This window comes from Chinchilla lanigera, unplaced genomic scaffold (genome assembly GCF_000276665.1).
Source record: "Chinchilla lanigera isolate Chin_1 unplaced genomic scaffold, ChiLan1.0 scaffold00054, whole genome shotgun sequence".
Taxonomy (NCBI): domain Eukaryota; kingdom Metazoa; phylum Chordata; class Mammalia; order Rodentia; family Chinchillidae; genus Chinchilla; species Chinchilla lanigera.
Genome location: NW_004955455.1, coordinates 8,061,470 through 8,074,399, shown reverse-complemented (window position 1 = coordinate 8,074,399; position 12,930 = coordinate 8,061,470). Strand labels below are relative to the sequence as shown.

Here is a 12,930-nt window from a genome sequence, read left to right as displayed (position 1 = left end):
CGAGCGCGCCCGGCAGCTGCTGTGCCTTCTGCGCCAGGCGAGAGGAGGAGCGGGCGGCCGGGACGGGCGGGGACCGCGGGCCGGGAGGGGCCGGGGCTGCAGGCTGCCAGAGGGTGGATCCGAGGGCGAGACGGGCTGCAGGGGCTGAGGAAGAGCGCGGGCTGGAGAGACGGCTGGCGAGGCCGGCAGACTGTGTATGAAGGAGGGGGCCGCTATGTGAGGGCTCTGGGGTCTGTTGCGTGAGGGTGCCCCGGCCTGGAGCGTAGCCCACATGCAGGCCTTGGCAAGAAACGAAGAGGGCCGGGTGGGGTGGGGGATCATCTCTTATTGAAGGACAATGGGAAGAGGCCTCCGGTAAGATGAGGGGAATCCCTGGAGCCTGGGAAGTGGCAGCCCCGCTGGTCTGCGGGCGCGTACCGAGACCCCATGGCAGCACAGACAAAGCCACAAGGCATGCATGCCCCTAACGGGCAGCTGGTGCCCACTGAGCACACGAGTCTGGTGTCTGTACATCACAGTGACACTCTTGGGCAAATGAGGGCTCTGGTTCCACACACATCAGGTACCCTAGCCTGAGATCCTGAGCCTTGAGCCACAGGGATGTGGGTTCCACCAACACCCCTGGGGAACAACTTCTCACTCTGCCTAGTTCCCATCCCCTGCAGCGGCTGCCACCACCTCCTGCCCAGTCCTGTGAGCTGAAATCAGCTGTGCATGCAGGTGTTTAGCTCCAGGAGGTAGATGAGTGGACACGGGGGAATGGAGGCAGGGAGAGAAGTGGTGAGCCCAGGGTCCACAGAGGAAACTGGGAGAGGGGGAGACAGGATGAGAGCCTGCCCTTCCAGGCCTGCTGCTCCTCCAGCCGCAGGTTCCCTCTCTCTGGGCTCAGTGGGCTGGAAAGGATGGAGCTGGCCCTTTAAGAGGAGCTGTCCAGACCAGCGAAGGCAGAGTGCAGTCTGGGGCCCTGTCTGGGTCTGCCCAGACTCACCAGCCTCCTCTTCTTCCTGCTGGAATCTCCCTAGCTGCTAGCTGAGGCTCGAACCATGTTGAAAATACAAACAGCAGTGCACCACCCAACCCGCCAGTCTGTCCAGAGGCACAGACTGCTGTGTGGGATGGTGTCTGGAGCCTAAGGCACCAGCTGGGCATTTTCCCTGGAAACATCAGAGAGAGAAGGCCACTTGGAAACTACCTGGATCACCCAGAGGTTGAGATTTGAGGCTTAGCAAGGGGCTTCTTCTGCCCCATAACCAGCAGGAGTGGTTGCTCCTGCTGTCCTGCCTTTCTGTTCCCGGGACTACTGCGCAGGGCATGTCATTTGTTTCGGCTTGGGGAGGGCACACACAGAGGCTGGAGGTTCCTCCTGGCTGTGCCTGGCCCCTTAGCTGTCAGTGCACCCTCTAAATGCACCCTGTGGAAGGATGCCTCGCCCTATAGGAATGGAGAGCAGCAAGCAAAGCACAAGGGCAGGAAGGCCAGGCCAGTGCCCTGACCATAGGTCTGATCGAAGGGTAGAAGGGGCTGGCACAGGGAGTTCAGAGACTCTGCCAACTGTGTAAGTCTCTGATTTCATTTCCAGAGCACTTGATCTCCACCAAAGGGGTTCAGGCTCGAGTTCAGGTGTGTGTTTCATAGAGGTGCTCTGGCAGCCCTGGGCTGGAGGGTTGTAGGAGGCTGTGAACCCTGGGAGGTGGGTGCTGAGGGTTGAGACCTCGCCAGGAGCAGTAGAAAGGATAAGGTAGACCCACTAAGTAAGCTGGGGGAGAGAGGGCAGGGGAAAAGTGCTGAGTGACTCCTGGGAAGGTGGGCAAGGCTGCCCCTCCCTCCTTGCACTAAGCTGGTACACAGGACATGAGGCCTGCCTCAGGGCAGGGGATGAATGTGACGAGGCTGTGTTTTTGGAGCATCTGAGCTGGGAAAGAGACCCAGCCCCACAGGGCAGGGTGGTAGCTATAGCTCAGGAGACCTCAGCGATACCAGGGAAGGTACAGGGCCCAAAAGGAATCCTGGGGACATTGCCATTCAGGGGTCATCAAATAGGAAAGCTGCCACAGCAAGACACTCTACCACCTCCATCTGCCTGTTGCCTCCACGAGGGCCGTGGTCTGCCACCCCCTCCTCATCTGAAGGGTCCAGCTGCTGCTGTATCACTGCCCTGGGGAGACTCCAGCAAGCCTCGGGGAGGGAGATGGGGACACAGGAACCAGCCAGAGGGGATCTGGTTGCCCAGCCCCGAGAAGGAAGGCTCTATTGTCTGGCTCACACACCTACCTCTGCATCGCCCGCAGGACCTGGGTCTCGAGGGGACCCTCCTCACTGACATCCTCTACAGGAATGTGACCTTCCTCAACCTGGTGGACCCCATCTCCCATGACCTGCTGGTCAACCTGGCCCGGGACCTGCAGTGCCCCAAGAAGGTAAGGGTAGACCCATCTCCACAGTAGCATCACTCTGCCCCAGGCCTGAGGACACCAGCTGGGCAGAAGTCACGTGGGGACTCTGTAGGACACAACCTGCTGTGACAAATTCATTAAAAGAACTGGACTTACAGCCCCAGAGTCCCAGCTGCCCTAGGCTGGAGCCCCCGTTTACTGCTCTCTATCCTGCGTGAACAGCCTTAGGCATGGGTGCTCTCTGCGTCCCTCCCATGGCAGCTTGGGTCACAGGCATGTCCCTCCTCATGCTAAGCTACAGTCTGTCACCTGCAGCCTCCACTGCCTGCCCTGACAGGGTCTGCTGATGTCCCTCCATGAGCACGGACACAGCCCCAGCCTGTGTGGACCAGCAGCCCTGGTCACAGTGAATCCCCTACATGAAACAAGGGTGCCCACTGCAGGCTCTGCCCACTCTGGCGTCTGCATACAGTTGGCTACCTGCAGCTGTCACAGTCACCACCAGGACTTGCTGTCCCTGTGTGTATCGTATACTCCCGGGGCTATTCACAGAGGAACTGTATAGAGGAACATTCCAGGTAGTGGAGCGTGACTGGTGCCAGTTTTGTGGAAAACTCAGCCTGTGCTCCACCCCTGGCCTCTGTAGGGGCCCAGTTAGGACGGAGAGAGTCAGGATGTAGTGCTGTAAAACATTAAACCCCAGCCCTATCAGCCCAGACCCAGGCTCACAGGCAGGTTGTAGCCTGGAAAACGAGAGGAAGAAGAACGTGCTGACCTGGCTTGTTCCTATCCCTGGGATTGGCGTCAGTGGACCAGGGCTCCCTCGAGGGGCCTAGTCTGGACTTCTCCTGCGGCAAATCCCCTGGGGGTACCGAGGGTGTGCAGGCCACCAGCTGCTAGCTAGAGCCGCTGGCCCTGGGCCTGAGAACAGGGGACAAGGGCCCATTGTCTAGGCTTCCTCCCGCCGGGCACTGCGGGTTTTGGACCAGCCTGTCCTGCTCCCAGCAGGCAGCCTCCCCTGGCTCCGGGCCAGATCCAGCCAGGGTGGGGGTGAGAGGGGCTGAGTCTCACCCTGACAACGCTGCCTGCAAACCCACAGGACTACGAGCTCTGGAAATCCTCAGACAAGATCTGCCGGCAACTCATCTACCACCTCACCCCTCATTCCAAGCGGCAGCGAGGGCCCGGCCATCCCCAGAGGAAGACCCAGAGCTGGTAAGGGGAGCTGGAAAGGGGAGCCCCGCCACAGCCCCTCTTCACTGCGTCTGCAGTGTCCCTTCTGTCCCTGAGAGTCTGCTGCTTACAGCCTCACCCTGTCGGTCGCTCCTCCTCCTCTGCATTGAGTCTCCATTCCTGGAAGCCCATCTGGCCATGGCGGCAGACGCACCCCAAGCCAAGCTGCCCTCTCTGTATAAAATGCCTTCCGTTCCCTCCAGGATGGCCCCACTTCCCTTCATTCACTCATCCCTCCATCCCTAGCCTGTCTCAGGGCCTGGACCACCACCTGAGAACACTCCGCACAGGTCAGGTGAATCTTCACAACCACTGGTGAGGGAGGCAGGTTCTGTGTCACCACTGCCGTCGGACAGGGAAAGAAACTGAGGCTAAGAGAGGCAAAGTCTGGCCAAGACCACACTCTCCCGATTGTCCTGCAGCCCACTGGGAATTCCGTCAGCACCAGGCTGCCGGAAGCTGAGGCCTCTAGGCTACCAGACAGCTCACTGCTGGGTGCCCCTCCCCCATCATTCCATAACAGCCGCAGGCATACAGGCCCAGCCTGGAGGGAGCTGCGGGCTTGGGGCCCCAGAACCACGGCCAGAAATAGACTTTAGCACATGTCCCCTACCTCCTTCCTTCCGTCTGATGGCCCAAGAAGAATCCGGAGCCCATGTAACTGTTTCCTGCTGTGGTGGGTGGGCACCCAGGAGGCCTGTTCCCTGCTCTCAGATCCCCGGTCAAACCCATCTGCCTGGTGGGTTGTGCTCAAGGGAAGTGAGGGAATGAGAAATGCAGAAGGGGGCAAGAGAGACTCTCCTTGGTCCCTAAGTGTCCTCCCAACTCAGCACACAGGGACGCCTACCGCTGGACAAGTCCTCACCCACACCGGCTGAAATTCCTCTCTCACTGCCCAAAGGCCACGGGAGCCAGCCCGATACTCCATCTCCTCCTAGAAAGCTTTTCCTCACCCTGAAGGGCCTGACTTCAGGCTCAGGGGGAAAATGTGGGCTAAGGAGTCAGAGCACCTTGACGGGGGAGACCTGGTCCCCTTTAGTGATGTGTGCTCGTTGGAGTTATTTCCCCTCTCTGAGCATCAGTGTGCTCCTCAGTAGAATGCCCCCGACTTACAAATGACTCCATTCATAAGTCTGACAAAATGAGTCTTATATGAATCTGTGAAAGTTCACTACTCGAACGTTTGTAAATCGGGGGCTTATTGTGATAGTTCACGCGTGGAACCTTCCTCAGCAACCCTGTCCTCTTTCACCAGGAAAGCTGAGCTCAGAGAGGTTCCCGAACTGCCCATGGCCACCCATTTAGAAAGTGGCAGTTGGAACTTGACTACCAGACAGAGTCTCTCGTGAGTCATTGTCTATGGTCACTAGGGTCCTGTCTGGGCCTGGGGCCCTTGCTTAGTCCAGCCCACCTGCAATCTTCCCGCAGCCTCAAGAGTGGCCTCCAGAAGACTCTGCTGGTCGGGGAGACGGTGGACCTTTCGGGCATCCCGCTGTCGGCCCGAGATGTGCAGCATCTAACCTGCTACCTGGGCAGCCACGGGGCCGGGCTGGCGGTGCTGGACCTGAGCTTCACGGGGCTGAGTGATGAGCTCCTGCACCTGCTGCTGCCCGGCCTGTGGACGCTACCCCGCCTCACCCAGCTCCTGCTCAACGGCAACCGGCTGACGCGGGCTGCTGCCCGGGAGCTCACGGAGGCCGTCAAAGATACCGCCAAATTCCCTGCGTTGGCCTGGGTTGACCTGGGCAACAACGTGGATGTGGCCTCACTGCCCCAGCCCCTGCTAGTCGGCCTGCGCCGGCGGCTCAGCCAGCGCACCTCGCTCCCCACCATCTACGAGGGGCTGGACTTGGAGGCTGGGGATGGCACAGCTGGGTGCCCCACTGCTGCCTCTACTTGGGGATCTGCAGCTGCTGACCCGGGGCCTGAGCCCCAGGCCTGCTGTGCCAGGTGACCCGCCACTCACCTCGCTCTGTACTGCTGGTGGAGGATGCCCTCGAGCACATGAAACAGCAGGTGGTGGAGGTACCGCAGGCCCCCAGAGAACCGGTGAAAATGCGTAGCCTGGGAAAGCGGGGATGCGATGAGAAATGGTCTCCCAGGAGGCCAGACAGCCCGTTTAGGAGGCTCAGCCTTCGCTCAGCAAGAGGGGCCCGGGCACCCACAGCCCAGACCCCACAATAAAGTGATGACCCCCCCTTTGCCTCAGCCTTTCTTCCTCACAGACCTGAAGGTCCCCAAAGTGCCAGCTTGGCTGCTGTGGTGGGGCAGCCCCTGTCTATGCCAAAGGGAGGGGCCAAAGTCATGCTGACCTCCCCACCGGCGTTCCCGTATGGAGACCCAGGTGTGGCGGTCACGAGCCCAACAGTGCAGGCTGGGCATTTAGAGGAGGCCCTCACTCCTCGGCAGGGTTTGGGCTCTATAAGTAGGGGAGCTGAGGAGGAGCAGGCTGGGAGCTTGAGGTGGGGTGCAGAACTCTGCATGGAAGCCCACAGCAAGCTCGCATGTGAGCCCATGCTTCCTCAGGACCCCTTGGGCTGGGGACAAGGCGGCGCTGACTGGGGCGAGGCCATCGCTGACTGGAGTGGGAGGACTTGGGGCTGGCAGTGCCGCCCACACCCTCCAACCCCCAAGCCTATGGTGAGTAGGCAACTCAGCAGGGTTAGGAGATGCATCTGGCCAGAGACAAAAAGCTATGCATTTCCTTCAGGGCCTGGGGTCCCCACAAAGAGTACACTGGTGGGGGGGAAGGCGTAGAGGTAAGCACATTGAACAGCAGGGGGGTAGAGGTGTACAACAACCCTAAGGCTGCGCCCATAGGTGGCACTCTCTCTCTCCTCAAGGACCCAAAAGGTGGGCTCCCGACAGGAGCCTAATGCCATGATCACCCTCACTCTTCTATGTGAGGAGCTAGAGCTCAGCCCAACAAGCAGACAGGTAGGACAAGCAAGAAAAATATTTAGAGATGCCCAAGGGGAAATGGAGGCCCAGAGTGGGACAGCCAGTGGCCTGAGGGTCCAGGGCTGAGCCAGGACATGGGTCTGGGGGCATGGGCTCTGGCTAGGTAAGGAGAGACCTGGCAGAGAAGGGGGCCCCAGGGCTAAGGAGAAGGCAGGATTCCCCTGGGCCTGCGCGCCCTGCCCCGCCAGTCCTGACCTTCCCTCATGTCACTGACCCTCTAGGGTCAGAGGGCCAGGGTGAGGGCCTCCAGGGGTGTGAGTGGCACGTCCATCCCCCATGGGACGTGGATCCCATTATGTCCCCAGACCAGTTGGATGCACCACAGCCTCCCGGGCCGTAGGCAGTTAGCCAAGAAGGGAAAGGACAAAGATTTACCCTCAAGCCGCACAGATCTCACGGCTTCTGGCGATTCCTTATCAGGAGGCCGTGGGAAGAACACAGGGTCCAGACTGGCTCTGCTTCTGACGGGCTAGAGAGGAGCAGGCCCTTCTCCTCACCGGCCCTCATTCCCAGCTTTCTTCCTTCTGTTACACCGAGACTGTCTCCAGTCTCCCGGCTCTCAACGCTTCCTCCTGGGGTCCTGACACCCTCCCTGTGTTAAAGACATGGGCTTCCCCCGTGGCTCGGAACCTTGGAAGCTTCCCCCAGAACAAGGGCTTGAGCTCCCCAGAGCAGGGCAAAGTGGGATGGAAGGTGGACCAGCAGAGAGAAGGGAGGGAGGGCCCGCCGTGGGGCCGGAAGGCTGATAAACCTGTCACATGCGCAGGCAGCTGAACGTTCCCCGCAACTCCTTGCTGGAGAAGGGCCAAGCTCTCTACGTTCCTCCCGTCCTCCTCGCTCCCTGCCCACGGCTGGCCCGAAGCCAGCCCACAAACCTTCAAATGTTACTGCTCGGAGAGAGTCCTGTGAGGATGGTTCAAGAGGACCCAAGTCGGGTGAACCAGGCAGGCTCCAGAAGAGTGCAGGTGGCAGCCCATGGTCCCAACCTCTCCGCCGTTTGGCCAGAGACACACAGAGCAGTACTGTGGCTGAGCCGGACGGAGCATGAGACGGCAGAAGAGACCCAGGGAAGGATGGCATTGTTGCTAGGCAGGTGTCCAGAGCTGCTCACAGATCCTCATGACCACCAGCAAGGCCATTCTCCGGGCAGGAACACTGCAGAAAGTGAGGGCTTGGGCCTTGTCTCAGTCTGTCTTGTGCTGCTATACCAGATTAGAGCAGCTGGGTCACTGATCAACGACAGAAGTTTATTTGGCTCAAGTATCTGGAGGGTGGAAAGTCCAAGACTGAAGGCTGCATGTGGTGAAATGTCACATGCTGAGAGACTCAGGAGGGCAGGAGGGGGCCAGACTCCCCTTTATTACAGAGCCACTGTGGCAATAAATGAGATTAATCTGTCCGTGAGAACACAGGCCCTCACTTCCCAGAGAGCCGCTTTAAAGGCCTCACCTCTCCAGACTGAGTGAGGGCTGAGTTTCCCACACAGGCGCTTTGGGGGAGCTATTCAAACTGCAGCCTGCCTCCTGCGGCCCGGTGGGACAGACAGCACCGGCCGAAACTGCTCCCGCCCCAGGTCCAGAAAATGCGGCAGGCAGCTGGGCCTCCCTTGAGCGATGGGGTTGGGACCAAGACTAGGTATGTTTGCTTCCAAGACTGGTTAAGCCATGGATGAGTTAGTTCACAGCTGCATGGGCTAGTGGAGGAAGCGGGTCATGGGTGCGTGACGTCGGTGACTATATCTGGTCCCTGGCCCCTTTCTCTCTGGCTCTTCCCCCTTCTCTCTGCTTCACTTGAGCTGAGAGCTGCTTCACTTCAAGCTGCCATCACTTAAGCAGTTTTTTTCTGCTATGCTTTTCTGCTGTGATGTTTCTACCCTAGAGCCAGCAACCATAGATTGAAATCGCTGAAACTATGCCGGGCATGGTGGTGCATACACATGATCCCGGCACTTGGGAGGCTGAGGCAGGAGGATCACTGGGAGTTTGAGGCCAGCCTGGGATACATAGTGAGTTCAAGGCCAGCCTGAACTACCTAATGAGACCCTGTCTCAAAAAAAAGAAGAATCCATCTTATTCCAGAAAGAATGGCTGTCTTTAAGAAATCAAATAATGAATATTTGAAAGATTACATGGGGAAAGAATTCTCCTACATTGTTGGTAAGAATATAACCAGCATGACCACTGTGGAATCAGTTTGGAGATCCCTCAAAAAACTAAAAACAGAAATTCCATTTGACCCAGCTGTTCCCCTTCTACGTACCTTCCCCAAAGAGTTAAAGACATGATACTGCAGTGATACATGCATACCTATGTTTATCGCAGCACAAATCATTTTTTTTTTTCTGTCATTTTGAGACAGGGTCTTGCTATGCAGTTCAGGCTGGCCTTGAGTTCACTTTTGTCTTAGTTACTTTTCTCTCGTTGCTGAGACAAAATACCTAATGCCCAAAATGAAGAAAGGAAAGGTTTATTTAGCTTACAGTTTGCAGAGGTTTCAGTCCATACTTGGCTGGCTCCAAGGCAGAAGGTAGCAAAGCAACAAGAGCAAAGGGGCAATGGCAGCTGAACAGCAAAGTAGCCAGAGCAAAAGGGAGGAATGGCGGCAAGCAACTTCTTTCCCTGCCTTACATTGTAAACAGGCTACCCCCACCTAAGGGGCGTGTACCTCTCACATAATCTCCATGCCCTCCTCTTCCACAGGCTCAGGATGTATACAAAGTAAGCACCCTGGCTTCCTGCTGAGTCACTTAGCCAAACCTCTAGACTCAAGATGACACAATGTATCAACCATAAGAACTTTGTAGCCTAGGCTGGTCTCAAATTCACAAAGATCCTCCTGCCTCAGCCTCCCAAGTGGTGGATTAGAGGCTTGCGCCACCACACCCAGCTCTCACAGCACAAATCATAATAGCTAAATCTTGGAAGTAGTCTATAGGTCCTTCAACAGATGAACAGATAAAGAAAATGTGATATTTGTACATAGTGGATGTAGTAGATTGACAACTGGTAAACTGAGTGAGCGTGGTGCTGGGTATGGGAGGCCCAAGCCCTCAGCTAGATTTCTTGGTCTTAGTGTGTGGACTGACTTCCTGCACTCTCTTGTATATGATTCTTTGGGTGACTATTATAAACCACCTTATAAACTGTGTCCTGTATTATATTGTTTTCCCTTGCAAAATAACCCCGAAGCCATAACAATGGAGTACTACTCTGCCATAAAAGGATACATTTGAGGCATTTGTAGGAAAATGGGTGTATCTTGAGACCACAATGTTAAGTGAAATAAGTCAGATATGGAGGCAGATATATCACACAGTTTCTCTTATATGAGAAAATCAAAATTTGAATAAAGAGCAAAATAAAAGATATATAATAGGAAATAGGGCGATAAAGCTTTTTTTAAAATGAGAAGGGGATCAAGAAATGGAAGGAAGGGAGAGGGATGAGAGAGAAAAGGAATGAAAAAAGAATTAAGAGGTGCTAGTACATGTACCAACTCCCCCAAGGAAAGTAATCATTGTGTACTGCAAACATGTACCAATAAAGATAAAAACTGAAGAACAAGTTGTGTCAGGTATTTTGTCCCAGCAACTGAAAAGCTGACTAATACAAATGAGCTACACCTAGGCCTATTTATTCGTTTATTTTTTTGCAGTGTTGGGATGGCTGTGCAAGAGCTCTACTGCTGAGCTACTTCTCCAGCCCCCCTGCCCCATTTACTTTTTTAACAAGCTGTTGGGAGGCTGAGGCAAGAGGATCCTTGTGAGTTCGAGACCAGCCTGGGCTACAAAGTGAGCTCAAGGCCAGCCTGAACTGCATAGAGAGACCCTGTCTCAGAAAGACAAAAAAAAAAATCAAAAAGACAAACAAAACAAACAAACAAAAAAACCAAGCCCTTGGCCAGGCACTATTCTGATAGCTTTGCATTTCTATAATGCTATTAAATTTTTGAAATCTTGTTTATGTCGGTACATGTTTGCAATACATGATTACTTCCTTTGTGGGGAGTTGGCACATGTCCTAACACTCTTCATTCCTTTTTTATCCCTTTTCCCTCTCCTCCCTCCCCCTTCCTTCCATCTCTTTTTTTTGTTTTCTGTCTTTTTGAGACAGGGTCTCACTATGCAGTTCAGGCTGGCCTTGAGTTCACTTTGTAGCCCAGGCTGGTCTCGAACTCACAACAATCCTCCTGCCTCAGCCTCCCAAGTGCTGGGATTACAGGTGTGTGCCACCACACCTGGCCTAACATTTAAATTTTTGATCCATTTTTACTTTGTCTTAGTACATGGTGAGATATATGGGTCTAGATTCAATCTTCTGCACATGGATAGCCAGTTTTCACAGCACCATTTATTAAAGAAGCTATCTTCCCTCTGCTGTGTGTTTTTGGCCCTGTCAGCACACTCGGGGAGTCCAAAGGAAATTTTTGAGGGTGAGAGCCCAAGGTTAAAGAATGCACATGGGCAACATATCAGCAATAACAGCAGGTAGCATGGATCAGGGCCCAGCACAAGAGAAAAAGCCAGAGCCTTCTGTGTCTTTATTGTATAATTCTTATACAGGTTGTTATCTCATATTTACGTTCTTGCACAGTGCCATAACCAGCGCATGCATGTTTACCTGTGCTAAGTCATAGTTACATAACTGTATCCCATTGTGTGCCCGTGGTGGACAGGTGGGGTCATGTACTCGGGTGTCCTTAGATGCCCCTGAGCTTTGAAGCAGTCTGAGTGGTTCCTTACATCCCACCCCCTCAAAGGTCGGGGATGTGTAAATGTAACATTCTATATGTAACAGGGCACAAGTACCTCCTTGCTTTATAGTTAACAAATCAAGAACCATATGGTTTTGTAAAACCACTTTCTCATTTGAGAAGTTTTACCCATGAGCAACAGCAAATCCTGGCATATAACATTCAAGGCCTGGGCCATATGTTGAGCAAGGGCTTTAATCTGAAGGGCTAGGTCTATGGTCCTTACCCCTGGCCACATCCCATATGCCGTCGATTTTCTGGTCACACTCTATTCCTAACAGTCAGCTACTGTAATGCCCGGTCATGGCATCTGCTAAGTCATTTCCCGGTGGGAGGAGGGGCGTATGTCCTGAACCATGATAGCCCACATGGTCAGCTTTTTGGCCACGCTCCCGTATGTCTCACCACAGGTCGGCACTCCACAAGGGACAGTGCCCTATCTGTCACTCTTGAGTTGCTCAAGCCAGCAGCCAGAATATCAGCCCCCTCAAGATGACCCAACTGTCCATGCACACATGTAGGGGGCCTTTTTCAAGCAACACAAGCAATCACACTGCCTGCAACTCTGCCCATTGGCTTGACCTGCCTGTTCTGGTTCCAAACCAGAGTACGTCCATGCTGGGCTGGAGAGTGACTGCTGTCCATTGCAGGGCTGTGCCACGGCTAGACCCATCAGTATGTCTGGCATCCGTCAGAGGTCCCTCTTTCCCTTCTGCATAGGAACTAGGGATCGAGTCCTATAGTCCATCCTCCTGGATGGGTTTCTGGGCCATGTACCTCATGGGTCCCCAAACTGTTGCCAGTTCACCTGCCAACAGGCTGGCCAAAAAGAAGGCCCACCGTTGGAGGCACACCTCCCATGCATGAGAGTGGGGGCCTGTGCCGCTCTGCTCTTGGGATGGGCTGTTTGGCTTTGTACCCAGCCCTCTATCTGTCTCATGATCCCTTACAGGCATGCAGAGAAGTATACAGCACTGAGGTTTCTCAACCAGGGAATATTGGATCTTGGCTCCCTTCCACAAGTGTGACCAAAACCCAACAGCTTGCTTCCGCTTCCCTGTGTTTGCCACAGGCCTCAGCCAAAGCCGTCATCATCCACACTGCTGTTAGGATAAATGGCAGGGTAGGGTCAATGACTCACTGGGCTTGCACCTATGCGACAGCTCTCTTTGAGTCCTGAAAAGCAGCTTCTGCTGCGTCTATCCAGCAAGCAGCATCCTCTGCATCTGTCTAGCTCCGTGTTGTGTCCCTTTTGGTCACCTGGTACAAAGGGCACAGCAGAGTAGCTAGGTGCAGTACATCTGCCAAAAACAGCATACCCAGCCTGTAACTGGCATACTGTCCTGGGTCTGGTCTTACCCGACCATATAACCCCCAGGAATTTGACAGACAAACCAGTTCCCTGGACCTTGTCTCTGTCCATGGCCCACACCCATATCAGCAAAGCTTCCTTCAGACTGTGCATGGTGGCTGCGAAATCTGCAAGACAGGGCCGGGGATGTAGCTCAGTGACGCAGTACCTGCCTGGCAAGTGCGAGGCCCTGAGCTCAGTTCCAGGCACCAAAACCAAAACAAAACAAAAACCAAAAAA

The 12,930-nt window shown here is 54.9% G+C and overlaps 1 protein-coding gene across 1 annotated transcript; it reads left to right on the top strand.

Moving 5' to 3' along the window:
* On the top strand, positions 1-5,827 carry Lrrc75b (leucine rich repeat containing 75B; the record flags this gene model as incomplete). The annotated part of the gene is given in 4 exon segments (XM_013520451.1): positions 1-37; positions 2,289-2,417; positions 3,493-3,608; positions 5,055-5,827. Coding segments are annotated over 4 exon segments (808 nt in total), but the record flags the coding sequence as incomplete, so codon positions are not given.
* Positions 5,828-12,930: the final 7,103 nt, after the last annotated feature.